This window comes from Schistocerca gregaria, chromosome 3, assembly GCF_023897955.1.
Source record: "Schistocerca gregaria isolate iqSchGreg1 chromosome 3, iqSchGreg1.2, whole genome shotgun sequence".
Taxonomy (NCBI): Eukaryota; Metazoa; Arthropoda; class Insecta; order Orthoptera; family Acrididae; genus Schistocerca; species Schistocerca gregaria.
The window spans coordinates 255,108,353-255,128,690 of record NC_064922.1 but is presented as its reverse complement, the minus strand read 5'-3'; the positions used below and the strand labels follow the sequence as shown (position 1 = coordinate 255,128,690).

General features: G+C 41.3%; 1 protein-coding gene across 1 annotated transcript in view; it reads right to left on the bottom strand.

Annotated features, from left to right (window-relative positions):
* Positions 1-18,425, bottom strand: part of LOC126356323 (leucine-rich repeat-containing protein 15-like) — a 55,632-nt gene extending 37,207 nt beyond the window's left edge. Inside the window, exons 1-2 of the mRNA XM_050007295.1 lie at positions 18,304-18,425; positions 171-482 (exon numbers count right to left, since the gene is read on the bottom strand). Of these exons, the coding sequence (XP_049863252.1) occupies positions 171-482; positions 18,304-18,372 (381 nt within the window). The 5' untranslated portion in view covers positions 18,373-18,425. The remainder of the gene's footprint in view (positions 1-170; positions 483-18,303) is intronic.
* Between the last annotated feature and the right edge of the window lie 1,913 nt (positions 18,426-20,338).

The window sequence follows — 20,338 nt, the reverse complement described above, 5'->3', positions numbered from 1 at the left end:
CTCTACCGACAACGCACTATCACCAGTCTGTCACCTCATTTTGTACTGACGAATCCGCCACTCGTGACATCTAGCGTACATACTACTGACTGTCCACTTACTTCTTTTGGTTAACCCGTGTGAATGTAAATGCATGTGTCACATATAGTAGCTTACCAGGGAGGACATACCTGTATGACAGCCGGGTTGTTGACGAAAGTGTCGGCAGCAACAGAACTGATTTGGTTCATGTAGAGCTCGACGCGCATCAGGTCGGGCAGCGAGGCGAACGTCGTGTTGTCGAGCTGGGTGATGAGGTTTCCGGACAGCCGGAGGATGGTGACGTTGGCGGGCAGGCAGTCCGGCAGTTCGTCGCCGATCTGCTGGGTGTCGCAGTCTGCCACCTCGTCCCTGCCAGAGGGGCCCACGGTGCAGGGACACTCGTCCGACTGCGCCACGGCAGGTGTGGCCACAGCCAGGGCGCAGTACAACAGCAGCGTCACCTGCAGTAGCGTGTGTACTGAGGCGTCACAGCGAGGCTTACACGTAAACTAAGGGCTATTATTTGTATTTAAAAGATTGTAGCTCACAACAAACTTGGATGGATGCAGGGCCAACTATTGATTGTTTACGAAGCCTCAGAAGACGTACTGATTGAGTAGTCGTTTGATTACGTAACATCAAAATCGGGAACCACGAGCTAGATGGAATGAACAAGTTCTACTATGTAGTGAAATGGGACTATCTTTAAATTCCGATCTGAAATTCCTTCCCCATATCAACATTCTCTGGAGATGTCTTTTTAGCTCGAATTTTTAACTTTCGGTCTTTATACTGCTATGTCTCTCCCCAGTAACAGTAGTAAACGTCCCTTTAAAAAATTAGTGGAAATCAGTTTGCTACTTCAGATGAAATTTCGCAGAAATGTATTACCTGATCTATATTAAGAAAAAGCGGAGTAAGCCGTTCGTATTAATCCAAGTTTGAAATTTCGTGATATGAACTGTGCAGCCACGCTACACTATAAATTCTTGAAAATTTATTTATCCTCAGTTTCCTAAAAGCTACGGTATTTTTTCATTATGATTATTTAAAATGATAGCTCTACTAGAGAACTATCCTTGACACTAATAACAGTACCGTGTTCAAAGTAATTTGTTCACCATTAACTGAAATTTCATCTAAATCGTTGTACTGTAAAACTCATTGGAACTCTGTATGAAATTAAGTAAACTCTTCCACACAGCATTTCAGAACATTAGGTCAAAATGTGGCCCATTTCTTGGTGTAAGTAACTCATCTAATGAATTTTCGTTTTTGTTTTGTTTTGTTTAACAATGTATTCAGTTGTTTTGTTTTATATAAAAGGTAGTGGCGCATGACCCGCAAAGGCAGAGGCACAGTCAGTAAGAATGTATTAGTCGGCCGGCCGCTGTGGCCGAGCGGTTCTAGGTGCTTCAGTCGAGAACCGCACTGCTGCTACGGTCGCAGGTTCGAATCCTGCCTCGGGCATGGAAGTGTGTGATGTTCTTAGGTTAGTTAGGTTTAAGCTGTTCTAAATTTAGGAAACTGATGACCTCAGAAGTTAAGTACTATAGTGCTTAGAGCCATTTTTTGTAGTAGTCGACGTAAGGGACAGTCACAGAGAGAGTCAGTGAGTTTCCATTTCGGAAGCTGTGTGACACTCTTTCGGAGGTTGTCAGGCGATAACAGGTATTTACCATCAGTGTACTGTATATACTATTGAGTTATAATACACAAAAAGTGATATAAACTATGTTTCATTTAAAAATTAGTTCTTCAGCAACGACGTACTCTGGTCTTTCTGGAGCAACAACCCCCAGAAATATCAAAGTTGAGTATCTCATCAGACGGAGTAGCTAAGTCATTATGTGACTTTTTATTTACTGTGCTTTAAATTTTCTAGTTTTCATTCGTCTTCATACCTGTGAATGAAACTATTGCGTTGTTCCGGTGATATGATTGAGAACTTTCTATTACCTCTGTCCGGTTATAGGTAGAACTATAAACTGTGTATTTTATTCACACTCAGCGTCAGTGGTAATTAAAATGCTTCCGTCCACTCACACATCAAGGGTGGCATTTTCGAATAAAGCAATGAAAAAACAGACCAGCATCTGCAAATAGGCTTTCCTGGCCAAAATAAGTCTACTGGTGTCGATCATTGGCTTTAATCGGAGAAATAAATTTCTGACAATACACTTTTCGAGTACAGAATTCTATGGAAGAAGATTTCGGGCTGTGGGAAAACCGGAAAACTATAAAATCGAATAATTTTGGGTGTGATGCTGTACAGTGAAAATTAGGGTGAATGATAAAAAATGTGGAATTTCTCCGTTGAACCGGCATCAAGAGGAACAGGTGAGATGAAGATTGGATGGAAGACCCAGTATTCAGCGCTATGATTGCCAAGGTACCATTATCTCGTTTCGATCAGGGCTTTGTTCCACTTGTTGCATGATTTAGCCGAAAATAGTGCAAAATTGCACCAAAGATATAATAGTAATCGAAAATGGGTGTTCTGGTTATCGTCCAAAATGTGGCCCAGAACGTGGGATCTGATTGAAGATAGAAATTGGAAATTTGTGGTTAATTTCCTGTGGGACCAAAGTGCAGAGGTCATCGGCCCCTAGTGTAACGCCCCAACGACCACCTGAAAGTCAGTTAAGAAAGAGCATGAAGTAGGAAAAGTTATCTTGGCAGTTACGACATCTTTGCCGATGAGCTAACACGAAAGAGTTTTGTCAACAACTACATTGCACACCACTGAGCATATTTGTTAGCGAAAGAGAAAGAAGAAACATCGTATTTCAGCAATGGACAAATATCCATGAGACAAATGTGAAATTAATATCTCAAAAGTTAAGTCCAAAGTAATGCCATCAGAGATAACTTTTATGTGGAAGAGAGTTGTAAGCGGAACGAAGAAATTCAATGCGCCTACAATGCTCTTCCACAGAAGAAGTCGCTTGCTAGAACTAATACAGTGCAGACGTACGAGAGCAGTTGTGATCTAACTTATTGAGATTGAGAATCGTGACGAGATTGTTTTCGAGTTTAGAAGTGTTTGTTGCGTGACGGGATTCACGGCTTAAGAAACTGATTTTATGAACTCAGACAGGAACAGATAGACTAATTTAACCGTGCACTATGGGTTAATTGAAATCTAATAACGGAATCAGTGAACATTGGGCTTGACTTTAAATTAGTTGGACCTTAAGGAGAAGGGAACATTCTATGAAAGAAATACACCCAATTAGTCTTGAGTAGGACCCAAGTACACGACATCATGAAGATAAAACGATTACGCTAAAGTGCTGACTTGTGGTAATTGCCAAAAAACTATAACTCCAACGGACTGACTTAACTAAACTATTCCGTGTGCGTGTGGTGCGGGAGTTGTAAGTATTTAGTGACAAAATAACAATAAACTGTTCGTTACCAGTTAAATACCCGGTGTGGAACTACATCATTAAATAGTTTGATAAATGACTACTCATGAAAGACAATTTAACTGAAGTGCAAATATTGACGTCATTAGTTGAGAAATGAACTTTAAAATATTTTCGTATTACGACGCAATCTTACAAAGACCGAATCAAAGAGTATCTCTGGATCTCGCTGCATTCCAGCACAACAATTCCATAACAACGAGACAACAAAGTAAAAAAAAAAAAACTGTTAACTAAAATATTTCCTCGCAATGAGTGGTGTGTGCTATGCGAACGTGAGAAGAATTAATAATTACTGCAAATCCGGGCATTTAACAATACAATACTAATAATAAAAAACAACAATTATACGAGTTCGCATAAGTGGAAACGCTGCGGACTTGTACTTGAGATACAACGACTACGCGTGGAACGCCTTTTCGGAAATTTTTCAGGTTTTTCTCCCGTTAATCTACGGGGACTGACGTTATATCGCATCGCGTCTCTACTCTGCCGCCAGAGCTGTGGCAGTAGCAGCTCTACGGCGTCGCCTACATCAGCACCCGGTTCGAGTCCGGAGGCACCCGCCACACCAGGCTTACACACCACTCAGTCTAACTTGAACTGACTTACGCTAAGGACAACACACACATCCATGCCCGAGGGAGGACTCGAACTTCCTGTGGGGTAGCCGCGCAAACCGTGGCAAGGTGCACAAGACCGGGCGGCTACCACGCCCGGCAAGATAGAAAACTGATGCTCTGGCTCTTGAATTTTTGCATGTTGGACACTAAACTGGGATTAAACATGCAGATTAGAAAACTCATGAAACTATCTTATAGTATAGTTCTCCTCCACTCCAACTCTCGTCCACTTACCTCAGTCTGTACTAACTATAAGGTTGTCATTACAGTCGGAAAATGTTCGACTTAACGTTCTATAATCCTGAACTTGCAGCCAGCGACTGCTATCTCTTGTTGCACCTATAAAAACTAGTTTGGTCGACGTCTGCAATTTTCGATGAACTCAAGATAGCTGTCGTGAAGTCATTCAATTTCTAGGCGAAGAATTTCTGAGCAGTGTGGTTGGTTTGTATGAAACATATCACTAATAAATCTGATGAGATCTGTTTTGCTTTGTACATTCAAGCAAGCAGATCAGTAAGCGGTAAAAGTCAGTCCCCAATTAAATATGAATTCATCAACCAGCCTCGAGTTGTAACGATCGCATTTCAGGAGTGCATTTCGAATAACTGTTCGTTTGTAGCGGAGATAAACATGAGCAGCTAAAAGAAGAAAGCTGAAAATATATGAAACCTAGCTTCAAACCCGATTCCAGTGAGGCTGTAGTAACACATATAATGTAATTAAAGATCAAGGTGGTATTAATCATGGTATGTTAACAGTTATTACCTGTTTCGGATTTAACACCAAGAGAGAGGAATGTTTCTGCTATTGCCGTCATTACGACTCTTGTAATATTCTAAATCTGAAGAAACAGTAAGACGTGATCTAGATTGTTTAGTTCTTTAAATAACAAGGCATATCACCGACTTCTTTTGCGGTAAAATGCTTCCTGTCTATAGATCCAAAGAAAATTCACGAGTTGTTATAGAATCAGCCCATGCGTTTCCGAGTTAAGAAAAGTTGAAAACGACCACTGGGTTAACAATAAAAGAAGTAAATTACAAAGAAAAACTGTCCTGGAAGGATTTTGGTAATTTATATAGCGTTGTTAGACACGAGCTTTCGATACGACTGAAGATGGACAGTTTACTATCAACGTTTATTTTCAGTTTTAACGTATAGCAGTAAGAGAAGAAATTTTAATTTAGAAGCCCTTCAGAAACTGAGGATTACACAGAAAACAATGAAGAGGCGCATGGGAGAAGGTGGGTTGCGAGTAGGATCGACAAGCTATTAAATAAATGGACCAGGCAATAAAACGGATTGTAAGATGTAGTATAATATGAATTTCCACGAACCTACTATGCTGTCATAATAGGAGGAGAGGTGATACTCCTACGTGGCGCGTCCCAGGTGGCGGATGGGGGAGTCCTCACCGGTTTACAGGCGAACTTGACAGAAATAAAATAGCTCTCGCGGACCAAACACACCCTCTGCGGTTAACAACCGTAGCTGTAAATCGGAGCTTGCTCCAACTAAGTTTGACAACCTTCTAAAGTCAAAAATAGAAAGGTCTTTGAGAAAAAAAATTCCACTGTCCTGCTCAAAAAGGCAGGAAAAGGCTAAATCGGATTCGGTGGGTATTCAACTAGAAGACAGCAACGAATCGGAGCGTTTACAACCATTAGAATACACAATAAAACACAAAAAGAAGATTAAACATGAGCAAATAAATTATATAGTAACACACAACATAAACTCACTACCTCAGACAGGAAAGCAGAAGGAGCTCACAGATGAACTAAATAAACAAAAAATTTTAATAACAGGGATCCAAGAAATGAGAAACACCACAGACGACCCATTCGAATCACAAGGATATAGAATTTATAATGGGAAACCAGGACAGAGGGCAATGAAACAATGTCCACAGTTCGGAAGAGGGTTTTTAGTAAACATAAAAATAATAGATTCAGTAACGGATTTCCAAGCAGTATCACCAAGAATAGCGACTCTAAGCTTTGAAACAATGAAATACAAAAATAAATGTTCATGCCCCAAAAAATGAAAAAAATTGTCTAACAAAAGCAAAGGAAGAGGTAGTTATATTTTGGGACTTTCTAGAACAAACTGTGAACGGAGTAAATAAAAAGAATGTAAAAATCTTATTGGGAGATTTCAATGCTCAGTTGGGAAAAGAAAGGAAATATAATGATATAATTGGAAAATGGAGGCCACATAAATTTACGAACAAAAACGGTCAAAGACTTGTAGAGCTCTGCAGAGAACACAACCTAATATCTAAATCAACATACTTGAAGAGGAAGCCAAGTAAACTTAAAACATGGAAAAATCCAGACTGGAGGAAGGGGGAATGGCAGCTAGACCATGTCTGTATGGACAAAAATTTTCATAAGGAGATCCACAATGTTAAAGTACTGAGAGGAGTAGACACAGGCTCAGACTATTGTATAGTGAAAATTAAAATCAAATTCACTCCGTTAAAGAAGAGGACCGGAAAAACTAATAAAATAAAAAGGGGGTTTGACCCACATCAGCTAATTAAAAATAATAAATACCAACAAATAACACAAACCATGAAATTAACAGATGATCTAGAACAGCTAGTGCCTAATCTTAAAAAAGAAGCAGAGAATCTAGCTCCCTTGAACCCCTGAAGGAAACATGCCTGGTGGACATCAGAATGTGACAAATTCCATGAAGTTAGACACCAAGAATGGTTAAAGTTTTAAACAAATAAAACTGAAGATAATGCCATCAAGCTAATAAATGAAAGAAAAACATTCACACAAAATATTTGAAGAATCAAGAGAGGATTCTAAACAGATATTATAAACACTATAGAAGGTAATTATCATAAAACCAACTCCAGGAACTACTATAAAATCTTTGGGAAACAACTACAACAATATGAGGCCCCTACACTAATACTGAAAGATGAAGATGGAAGAATGACACACACTAACAAGGAAAATGCAGAAATCATGGCAAAGCATTTAACAAACTTCTGAATTGCGAGGAACCCAAAGAACTCTTACAAATCATCATAAATACCCCAATAAAAACCAAACATAACAAACTTGACCCTCCAACTTTCCAAGAAGTAGAAAAAATTCTTAAAGAACAAAACAATTATAAGGCATGTGGAGAAGATCAGGTTTTTGTTGAAATGTGGAAATATGCAAGTGACACAGTGAAGACCTCCTTACACACGGCTTTCACAAAAATTTGGGTAACAGACGATTCCTCGAACAGTGTACCACAGCTATCATCCACCCACTACAAAAAATGGGAGTTAAAAGCAACCCAGACAACTAGAGAGGAATCTCTCTCCTAGATTGCACATACAAAATCTAATCCAAGATCCTATATGAAAGAGACAAAGATCAATTAGAACAGGAGTCAGGGGAATATCAGGGAGGTTTCAGACCATGGAGAAGCTGTGCAGAGCAGATAATTAGTTTAAAATTGATTATGGCGTACTACAAGAAACGGAACAAACCTCTGGCAATAACATTTGTAGATTTTAAGAAGGCATATGACTGTCTCCACAGACCTTCAGTATTAAAAATTTTAAGAAATCTAGGACTCCATCCAAAAATAATTAAAATAATACAACTCACTCTAACCAACACCAAATCAAATGTGAAGTTTAGAGGAGAAATTTCGCAACCATTCCTCATAAAAACAGGCTTAAGACAAGGTGACTGCCTATCACCATTACTGTTCAACTGTGCATTGGAATACATAATGAGAGAATGGTACAAGAACAATCCAAAGATGATAAGGATTGGAAGTGCAAAAGATGATATTAGCTTAAACTTCTTTGGATTCACTGATGATCTTGCTCTCCTAGCCAACACCGTTCAGGAAGCCAGGCAACAAGTGAAATTACTGCAAGAAATAGCAGAGAAAGTAGGCCTTAGAATATCATTTGAAAAAACGGAGATTATGGTAACTGATCCACCAGTTGCAAACAAAATTACAATAGGAGAACAGGAAATCAAAATTGTCGATGAATTTAAATATTTAGGCGAAATAATAACATACAATCTAAATGAGAAACCATCATGGCAGAATAGAATTAAAAAACTGAACTACGCAAATTACATTACCAAAACTACATACAACAAAAAAAGCCTATCTATAGATGCAAAGTTAAAACACTATAAAACAGTAACACAACAAGAAATAATGAATGCAGCTGAAACTATCTTCAAAACAACTAATACAGTAGAAATTGACAGAAGACTAAAAATACAAAGAAGAATAATTAGGACATGTATAAATAAACAGTATAAAATAAATGGATATTGGAGAATAGCATCAAATGAAACAGTATATAAGAAAACAGAACCAGTAATGAGCACGGTCAGGAAGAAACGCATCTCATTCTTTGGACATCTGGTGAGAACTCCAGAAAACAGAATTAGTAAAAAAAAATACAAAAATTTTGGAATAGCAAGAGCGACATTAAATGGATCACAGAAATTAAGGGAGATATAAAAGAACTCCAAATTACAGTAGATGACCAAAAAAAAAAAAAAAACAAGACAGAGAAAACCAGAATACTACAAGACCTGCAAACCAGACTACAAATGAAAATCAATAAAAGGAGTACAGGAAGAGTAGTCTCAAATGAAGAAAGAAAGAAAATATCTGAAAGAATGAAGAAATATTGGGCAAACAGAAGAGCAAAACACCTTTCATATAAGAATAAACGCTAATAATTATATTACTTAAATATCATTATTGTTGAGCCAAATTGTATCCCTGTGTAACAACTTGTTTATAACTTTGTATTTTTGATTACTGTGGTCCAATGAAGGCCATAAAATAGATAATAATAATAATAATAATAATATGAATTTCCGCCTAGTTATCAGTGAACAGTAAGAATGTTCATTGAATTCGCTTTAAATTTGATAACTTCAACTTTATTTGTAACACTAAATCTCACATTTTGACGTTATCAGTAGCATACCTTCTTCACAAGTATCCCATAATCATCTCGAATTATATAAACAGTAATTTCATTTTAATCACTTTTTGATCATGTTGAAATTGTCGAGCATTTGCATTCACGAACAAGATTCATCAGAAAGGCATCACTTTACAGTTGCTCAAATATTTTGTTTAATATTCCGTATGTACAAAGCTGAAAGTATCAATTTCGAAAATTATTTAAGACTCTAGAATTGCAATTCTCGATGAATTAGAACTACTGCAAACCTCAATTAAGAAGTAAAAGTGCATTTAAAATTGGGATATTTTGGTAGAATCAATAATGGAGCACTCTAAAAGTAGTCCAGCTACCAACTGTGTGGTCTTCTTAAAAACACGTAGTGGAATCGCTGTATATTAATAAAGAATTGCGCCACAGTAAGTTACTTAGTGTGATGGCTAGTCAGTTATAACACACGATGTGTACAATATTCTGACTGAAGTGGCTGAACGGGTAAGATACTCGATTCGAATTAAGGAGAACGTAATTCCAAATCCTCATCTACCAGTCCTCATTTTTCCCCTGTATCACCTCAAACATCTCAAAGCAAAAGCCTGTATGGTCACTTCGAAAATGGCTGTGTCAATTTACTTCCGTATACCTCCTCCCTTCGAGCTTGTACTCCATTTGTACCATTTGTTCAGCAATAGGATGCTGAAGTCCTAATCTTACTTCCCACTTTCATTCAACACACGTATTATATGTTATCAATCCACAGAGAAGATGAGGTTATCAATAGCACAGTTCTTTCACTGGTGCTATGACCTGCACTGACGCATGGTCAGCATTGTTAAGAACGGATTTGGCAAGGTTAGTATGAAGGGGTGGCTGGATGCCCTTCCTGCCGCCACCCCATACACCCCCCCTCCCCCCCTGGAGAATTAGTGTACCCCAGCTGTCTGCGTCTAGTGTAATTCATGGAATAGCGCGAACGTGTTCAAATGTCAGCGAGACGTGTAACTGAGGCGGCTGGGGCGGAACGTGGGGAAAAGTTCAGTATTCACCTACAGGATGTGGAAAACCGCCTAAAAACCACATCGAGGCTGGGTGGCACACCGGACCTCGTCGTTAATCCGCCGGGCGGATTCGATCCTGGGCCCACGCGCCTACCCGAGTCCGGGGAGCAGCGCATTAACGCTCTTTTTTTTTAATCTCATTTTGTTCGCTTTCGTTCGTTACATCTGCTCGGGGCGGACGTCGTAAGACATCCGTTTTAGTTCGTTGTTGATCGGTGAACTCAGTTTTTTTTTTTTATTACAGAGGGCAGCTAACCCTCTGACTGAACACGCTGAGCTGCCGTGCAGGCTGCGCTCTCAACTATCTTGGCGGGTGTTACCAATAGCACAGTATAAGTTGTATATAAACGGAAAAAAACAAGCTCCTGGCCAGGTGTCGAAAATCAGTCAGTTTACTCGCACCACAAGCCAGTTACAAGATCGTTGACTCAGTGAGAGTAACGAACAGCATCTGGAGGCAAATCGAATACAAATTTCTCAAGTGCGATGCAGTCGAGTTTGACTCACTCAGAGTTTGCACACAATATGATTTGGAACGTCAACAAAACAGACGGCCAAACGCGACAATTCGAACGGATCGTTTGTCGTTCAGACACGATCCAACAGTCGCCGTCGTCGCGAATGTGTTGTTCGACTTTGGAAGACTTAATAATATTTGTCAACATTGCAATGATTTGAGGTCTCCATACGAAGCACCAGGATTATGTTGTGTGAGCGGAAAACGTCAAATTACCGCAGTTGAAACCGCCACCAGGCTCATTGGCGTATTGTTTTCTGGGCAAAAACCTCGACCGAAGTATTTGTTGGAAATATAGAAGCAGAACAGCCCCTTCCGAATGATATCATTTGGGGCGAACATTATCGTAGACCGTGGTTCTAACCCAGCTTTTAAGGAAAATTCTTTTGCGACTGCATCACGCATTAAATACGCCAGCACATCGCACAAACAAACATCAACAATTCTCGCAGTTTCACCTCATAAACCAATAATCTGCCTTCAGTTTCATAGATACAGTGACAAATTACGAGAATAAATTCATCATCTAGCAGGAGCCACCATTTAAAGCTGATCACAGATATCTTGAGATTTATTTCCTCGGAAATTCTGATGATGAAATCAGTGTTGTACCATCAGTCGTGCGGTTAACCGAGACCTTCTTGAACAACTGCAGCTCTTACGTGAACACAATCGGTTGGTCAAATTGTTCAAGATTTAACGAAAAATTATGCCGTCGGATGATCACAAATGGTGATCGGAACAGACACAAATACCGTTCCTCGCCAAGAGTTGCGATGAAAGCATGAAAAACTCCAATAAATTATTCTCAAAACAATGAATTCCGGTTTATGTCGTTTCAATAAATTTATGTTCTTACTAAAAATGTTTTGTTTCAGTTCACACAAATTCAAGGAAAGATTCGGTTAGATGAATCCCTTCTCGACCAACTGACTGTCAGACAACGTACAGCCTAAAACACTGGATGTATAGACTTGTTACACAAGAAACACATCCTCTTAAATCGGCTGCGAGAAGAACATGCAAAGCCATGCTGTGGAAATGTGCTGTTTTGTTTCCTTCTTCCCAGTTATTTTTAACAGGAAAGAGGAAAGCTATGTTTATGGCTAACTTTATAATTCAACCTCTTCGTAAATGAAAACCATGCACAGTGTACTAATGACTCCAACCGATTTACGATTCATTTTGACTTCTATTCCCAATCAAGGTTCCGTTTTCAGTAACAGTAAATAAGATCAGAAAGAGGAGAGAGGACGGCAGAAAAGTTGCGAGGAAACGGATATAAAGAAGGGGAAGGAGGATATGGACAGAGAGATGTGGGAGAAATACACTCCTGGAAATGGAAAAAAGAACACATTGACACCGGTGTGTCAGACCCACTATACTTGCTCCGGACACTGCGAGAGGGCTGTACAAGCAATGATCACACGCACGGCACAGCGGACACCCCAGGAACCGCGTTGTTGGCCGTCGAATGGCGCTAGCTGCGCAGCATTTGTGCACCGCCGCCGTCAGTGTCAGCCAGTTTGCCGTAGCATACGGAGCTCCATCGCAGTCTTTAATACTGGTAGCATGCCGCGACAGCGTGGACCTGAACCGTATGTGCAGTTGACGGACTCTGAGCGAGGGCGTATAGTGGGCATGAGGGAGGCCGGGTGGACGTCCCGCCGAATTGCTCAACACGTGGGGCGTGAGGTCTCCACAGTACATCGATGTTGTCGCCAGTGGTCGGCGGAAGGTGCACGTGCCCGTCGACCTGGGACCGGACAGCAGCGACGCACGGATGCACGCCAAGACCGTAGGATCCTACGCAGTGCCGTAGGGGACCGCACCGCCACTTCCCAGCAAATTAGGGACACTGTTGCTCCTGAGGTATCGGCGAGGACCATTCGCAACCGTCTCCATGAAGCTGGGCTACGGTCCCGCACACCGTTAGGCCATCTTCCGCTCACGCCCCAACATCGTGCAGCCCGCCTCCAGTGGTGTCGCGACAGGCGTGAATGGAGGGACGAATGGAGACGTGTCGTCTTCAGCAATGAGAGTCGCTTCTGCCTTAGTGCCAATGATGGTCGTATGCGTGTTTAGCGCCGTGCAGGTGAGCGCCACAACCAGGACTGCATACGACCGAGGCACACAGGGCCAACACCCGGCATCATGGTGTGGGGAGCGATCTCCTACACTGGCCGTACACCTCTGGTGATCGTCGAGGGGACACTGAATAGTGCACGGTACATCCAAACCGTCATCGAACCCATCGTTCTACCATTCCTAGACCGGCAAGGGAACTTGCTGTTCCAACAGGACAGTGCACGTCCGCATGTATCCCGTGCCACCCAACGTGCTCTAGAAGGTGTAAGTCAACTACCCTGGCCAGCAAGATCTCCGGATCTGTCCCCCATTGAGCATGTTTGGGACTGGATGAAGCGTCGTCTCGCGCGGTCTGCACGTCCAGCAAGAACGCTGGTCCAACTGAGGCACCAGGTGGAAATGGCATGGCAAGCCGTTCCACAGGACTACATCCAGCATCTCTACGATCGTCTCCATGGGAGAATAGCAGCCTGAATTGCTGCGAAAGGTGGATATACACTGTACTAGTGCCGACATTGTGCATGCTATGTTGCCTGTGTCTATGTGCCTGTGATTCTGTCAGTGTGATCATGTGATGTATCTGACCCCAGGAATGTGTCAATAAAGTTTCCCCTTCCTGGGACAATGAATTCACGGTGTTCTTATTTCAATATCCAGGAGTGTAGATGGATAGAGAGAGGGCATGGAATATGAGATGGAGAGAGAGTGGGGGGAGTTCGTAAATAAGTTTCCCCTGACGACTATGGTTAGAGTTGTATTAGAAAGGAAAATAAAAGAGAGAGAATGAGACATTAAAGATAAGACATATCTTTATTTTTCTACATAATTTCCAAGTGCATTGAGACATTTCTCATACCGCTTTATAAGTCTCATAAAGCCTTTCAGGGAAAAATCAGGGCGTTGCATACAGAAGAAGCATTGAACGGCTTGTTTGACGTCAGCATTGCTGCCAAAGCGCCTACCGCCGAGAGTCTGCTTCAAAGCAGGAAACAGATGGAAGCGAGATCCGGACTGTAAGGCGGATGGTATAGAAACTCCCAACCAAGAGTTGCAATATGGTTTTGCGCTGCCGTCGGCGTGTGCGGCCCAGCAGCAAAACTCCTTTGGCGTCCTGGAAAACGGTGAGTAGAACTTTAACTGCAGACGGAGTGCACGAGCTGTTCGAGGCTGAGCGCCATGCGTTGTTCAGTGGGTGTCGGGGTCAGGTGAAGGGGCACCCATCGTGCTGACACTTTCCTGTATCGAAGAACGTCGTGGATGATCTTGTGAGCTCGCTCTTGTCCAACTCCATCGATGGTGGCTCGCCGGTTCGCTTTAACCATGTCATCCACCTTCCTGACGTTTGCTTCTGTAGTGGCCGTGCGCATACGTCCAGGTCTCGGTATGTCCTGCACTTGCTGACGTCCATCACTGAATTGGTGGCACCATCTCCGCACCATTTGCCCCGACATCACACTTTACCCATACACCTCAACAAGGCGGTTATGAATTTCTGTGCCTGATACTCAACATGCATAGTTCCGCCTTTGACACGACTCAAAAACGCACCTTCTCTCCATAGCTCCGGGAAAAGACTGAGCGGCTGGCCTCCGCTTTGCGCATTCACTGCGACAGCGCCATCTGCTTGATCGCGGTCGACCCCTACCCAATGGTGTATCGGTGTCTTGCACGTGCGCGTTCACCTGCCGTGGCGTCTTTCGCCCATATCACACAACTCTGTGCACAGTCGACAGGGGAAACTTATTTCCCAACTCCTCCTCGTATTTAGCCATTGCGAGGACTTGCGAGTTTGCTGGTATGAGATACATCTGACAAATTACGGTTGTTCACAAAGAGTGCTGAATTTGATATGAAGTCGACTACCTCTAACCTTACGCACTTTGAGGAACAAACACTGTTTCATGTCATTGTGAGTCAGCAACAACGATAAACAGTTGGTTTCCGAACAGTGGAGCATGGCATTGTGAAAGAATGATTAGTTTTGTTAACTTATCGTTTCCTTCGGGTACTAAAATGAGATTCACAATTCCTTGATTCAGTTTTCATCAAATTCGTGCTTTCCTTCAATCTGTAACATTTGATACGTTGAGGCCCTATGAATGCTTTTCACATAGTTGTGAACACATGGCAGTGGAGACCGTTTAACTTCAAGCACTGTTAGCTCCAATAATGTTTTGTTAACCTTCTGACGTGTGTCTTCACTAGTCGTCATACATATCTTTGCCCTCACAAGCTTAAAATTGGTATAGCAATGGATATTATTCCTTTTTTCCACAATATCTGAAAACTACGTTGAATATAAGAATGTTGCATTTTAACAGAAATGTCAAGAGAAATACCATGGTTTCTCACTAATTAATGCAACACATTTTGGTTTTATTTAGGTCTCCAATTCCCCACACTATTCCCCAGTCTCCTGGTTACAAAGTCTTATTTTTCAATATAATTTCCGTTCAATGCGACGGCCTTGCACCACCTTACTAGGATGGCCTATATGCCTGCATGGTACCTCTCTACTGGTCGACGTCGGAGGCAACGTCTTGCTGCATCAGTGAACTGCTCATCACCCACGTTCTGCTTTCCGCAAAAATTGCGTACTTCATTGGGTCAAACAGATGGAAGGGTGGAACCCGTACTGGAGGGTGGATTAGGAAGAACACTCCAATGTAGTTTCTTGAGCTGCTCTGTGGTCCAGAGACTTGTGTGAGGCCTTGCATTGTCATGAGGAAGGATAAATTCGTCTGGATTTTTGTGGCGACAAAAATCTGTCAACACTACCATCAGTTGAGTAGCTAGATGTTTGACTCTGATACGTTGATCAGTTCGAGTGAGAGTGTCTACACGTTCCAGCATTTTAGGAGTCACAGTTATGTGCACCCGGCAGACACACAGGAGATAGAACAAGTTTGCGCTATCTCGTTGCGATGATGACAGGCGTTTAGCCCATCGACTCGCCATGCTTTTGTTCACTGCCACGTCTCAGTAGAGGCCTTGCATTGTCATGAGGAAGGATAAATTCGTCTGGATTTTTGTGGCGACAAAAATCTGTCAACACTACCATCAGTTGAGTAGCTAGATGTTTGACTCTGATACGTTGATCAGTTCGAGTGAGAGTGTCTACATGTTCCAGCATTTTAGGAGTGACAGTTGTGTGCACCCGGCAGACGCACGGGAGATAGAACAAGTTTGCGCTATCTTGTTGCGATGATGACAAGCGTTTAGCCCATCGACTCGCCATGCTTTTGTTCACTGCCACGTCTCAGTAGAGACCTTGCATTGTCATGAGGAAGGATAAATTGGTCTGGATTTTTGTGGCGACAAAAATCTGTCAACATTACCAACAGTTGAGTAGCTAGACTCGCCATGCTTTTGTTCACTGCAACGTCTCAGTAGACATTCTAGAAGCACCCATGAATATCTGAGATGCTCTGATTTCCCGCCAAATGAAACTCAATAACAGCTCTCTGCTTGTAACGCACCTCAGTTGCAGACGTAATTTTGAAAGCTGCGTATAGAGTCTCCACCTATCGAGTTTCTTGAACTTGTAGGGGCTGAAGCGGTAATATTCCGTGACGTTTCACAACATATTCCGCATGTTTTCATCCGAAACTGCCAGAGAGAAAAAAATGTGTTGCATTACTTATCGAACGCATATTGCATAATTGCGTGTCACATATGTCAGACATTACACTGAAATCAGATCTGTGGCCCGATTGTTCAGAACTGTACAATGTGAGATGTTCCGAGTAAGACGTTCTTTTGTCTTACTTCAGAAGGATATTGCGTCAAGGAAACTCATAAATTGCTGTTCGTAATTTATAATTAGCTTCATGGTTAAATGTAATTTTTACATTTCGGAACGTTTTTTAAATCTCAATGAATGACAGTAGCGAGACAACATTCAAGAATGTTGTGTAGTTTACAGCATGAAACGAGGTTTGTATTCCGTTAGTAAACTAAATTAACGTATTTAATTTGTACCAAGGTGTCATTTTGCTTCTTAATAATGTGATGTGTCACGTATACTGCATGACCTAGACCAACGTGTGGGACACAATCGACATGTATATCCTAAAGGTGCCACGCATCAAACTTTAAGGTTGTTTCCTTCAATTTATTCTATAAATTTAACTTCTTCACGTCTCAGGTCTCTGTACGATGTAACAGGCTCGCAAAATCACTGTGAAAACGAAGTTCTCATTTTTAAATGTTAATGGAAAGCTAAAAACGGTCTACATACATGGTAAATAGATTTTTCCGTACGAATCTTTTCTGGCATGAACATAGTGTTTATGCCACTCCTGATTGAGGTTTTGTCAAAGGTAACACACAACTTTTGCCGTAACTCTTTATCTCTGCAAGGTATAATTCCTCTGATATTAGTCATATTTTCGTTTATTGCGTCACGTACAACAGTGCTATGTCAGTTATTACTACATTTTTATACCATAATTTATCATCAGATTTATTTACGTTTTTGAACTCGTCTCATCATGCATTGCTCTTCTGTTGTTAATGTTGTATGGCTACATTACAATGAGAAACAAAGGCGATGCCTTTTTCTCGGTATTTAATTTAGCTGAAAGAACACATTCTTCAATATTTTTTAATTTGAGCCCGCATCTGGTGGTCGTGCGGTAGCGTTCTCGCTTCCCAGGCCCGGGTTCCCGGGTTCGATTCCCGGCGGGGTCAGGGATTTTCTCTGCCTCGTGATGGCTGGGTGTTGTGTGATGTCCTTAGTTAGGTTTAAGTAGTTCTAAGTTCTAGGGGACTGATGACCTAAGATGTTAAGTCCCATAGTGCTCAGAGCCATTTTAAATTTGATCCCAACGTTCATCGTCGACTGGAAGTGAAAGTCGAGCCAAGTAAAGCTGAAAGCTGTAGGAGATGATACACAATTAAATTTGGGCACGTGAAAGCTAAGCAAACAACACATTTAAGTGTCTCGTGTCAGGCACTGAAGGGGAACGGTGCCTACACGTAGCAGAGTGGCGCAGTGGGAGCGTCCAAGGCCCATAACCAGGATGTCCGTGCATCGAAACCACAAACTTTTGTCTTACTTTCTTCTTTGAACGCTGTAACTATTCCTATATTTATTCTAACATTATGTCAATACTTCTGATGTGTCGTAAAGTATTTGAAATTAAACGGAATATGGGTTTGTAGTAGCCCGACAAAAAATGTTAATTCGTCTCAAAACTAAATTCTTTCACTTAACACGAAACGATACCTATACTGCCTGTTCTTAACAGACGAGTTCCAGGCGTTCTTACCAACGTTTGCAGAAACTGAAACATTTTGATCAAATATAAGCTTGCTTGAGCACAGTTACAGTTCTTCATGAGTTTCCCGTTACCCACGCATGTTGACAGAAAAATTTATAATTTAGTTCAAACATAAACCTAAGATACTTCAGACGCTCTCACTTATTTAATTGTGGGTTGCATATGTAGTCTAAGAAAGGAATTAAATATTTTAATAAGCATGGAGCGAACGAAATACAAGGTATTAGAGCCAGAACTAGATTTATAACAGTAATTTTACGCTGTGCAGCAACAGATATTGCGCTGGTACGTTGATGTTTGATTTGCTCACTAACCTGCATGTGACAGAAGATCGTGCGACGCAGATTCGAAGAAAGCGTATTGTGAATTGATACCCGCACCATAGTCGCCTTGTCCCCAAGTACTCAGATTCTTCTGCGAGTTCTCACTAGCGAATGTTTTATCTCGGTCACCCGCTCACTCAGAACACAAATGATAATACCTGGCAGATACTGTTGCTATCTCGTTTCAATCTCAGAAGTACCGATCTTGTGTAATTAGCACTAACTGCTCACACTGAGAGGCAACACATTCTGTTAGGTCGTGTTATCTTGCTTGCCTGTGATATCACCCAAGATAATCTCTTTGATGGGAAACTTATCTACTTTGATGTCGCCACACCTTTCTAATTCTAGATTAATTCAGACTGTAGACGTGCCCAAAGTCAAATTAGACCATTGCTATCTGTTCAAATAAAAAGAGCAATATCCATGTCTAATTACACATACACATATTTTCATATCCAGAACACAGGATTCTGTCATTAGGTCTAGAATGATACCAGTTTTTGCCATATACAGACAAAAAAGTTCTCAACACTGGTCTGCGCTGTGACTGAGTATTGGACGTATTCAATACGCACCATAAAATAAATGGTGAAAGGAATTCGAAAGACAAGAGAGTTTTACCTATGTGCTGAGAACAAGATGGAAACGAACAAGAGTAAATGTGCGCTCATACGAACAGAAACGACAATCGACAACAGCAGAACTACTCCTATTTTCTGACGGAAGAAGAAAAGAAGAAAATATCCAGGCTGTAAATACTACAGTATCTGTAATGCTGGAGGCAGAGAAATCAAATGGAGAGACAAGAAAAATTATTGAGCATATAATATGAACGACATTTATGTGGTAGGTTACCCAAGATGGAGACATTCATTCTGAAAGACAGAAAGCGAGCTGAGTATTCCTCGGACTGTAACGTGGAGCTCAGCTGTTTATATGGTGCTGGTGGTATATCAAAGGACGACCCTACATACCTGCGATGTCAATCTCAATGGATGTTATTATTTTGTAGTTGGTCTACATGCACAGTGACCTCATACGAGAGATTTCAGTCGACAGTGTAGATATAGACACGAATAACACTGGTGAGAATACAGTGAAGGGAATCAGCATAACAAATGTGGAGTTGACGAATGATGGTGTCAGCGATAGAAGAGATGACCGTCCAAATGAACAGTAGAAAGACTGGACTGGAGAAAGGTTAACCGTAGGTTCAAAGCCAAATAACGGCGGATATGCTGCGTCTCCTTTCGTGAATTGTTGAGTGTATTAGTTCTTGCGCTCCGTGTCGCTGCAAACGTATTTCAGAGTGCTCTAGCGAATGGGAATGTCAGCTCACAATTTAGAGATTTAGGGAAAATAAACTAAGGTTTTATAAGATGGTGGGCGTCGTATGAAAAACTCCATTTATCGCTGTAAGCTTGGGGATCTGTGTTTTGAATTTATTTATTAATAAGCACTTAGGCCTACATCTTTCAATTTGCGGGTGATTGTTGTTCCGTGAGAATGGAAGAAGTAGAGTGACTGTGAGAGCATTAGAGTAAGGTCTAGGTAATTTCTTCATTCTGCAAAGAAAATGATGTAGATTTGGATTCAATGTCCCTCCGTGGTGTAGTCATTAGCATTCTGGATTTTTTTCCTTTAGCGGTTTAGGGAATGCACCAAAACGCAATCGTCCATGGCAAAACGAGGATTTTAATCGTCAACCGACCGAAAGCGAATCGAGCTCGGTACCACTGCGCCTTTGTTCAAGATACAGGCGAAACTTTCACGTCCAGCCACAGAGATGACATGCAAAAAAAAACTATCGAGTAATAAACAAGTCTTCTCGAACGAATGGATAATAAGCGTGAAAGAAAAGGCTGGGCTCCAATACAAACAAAATGTCTTTACACATGTTCCAGCTCACTGACATGTTTTTGGAACATACATCCAGGTTTGGCATCAGCTAAATGCTACGTATTCCAAAATACAAAAATAGTTTCGGCTGCAGGTGCGTATTTTGCATTTATTGCAAATTTGA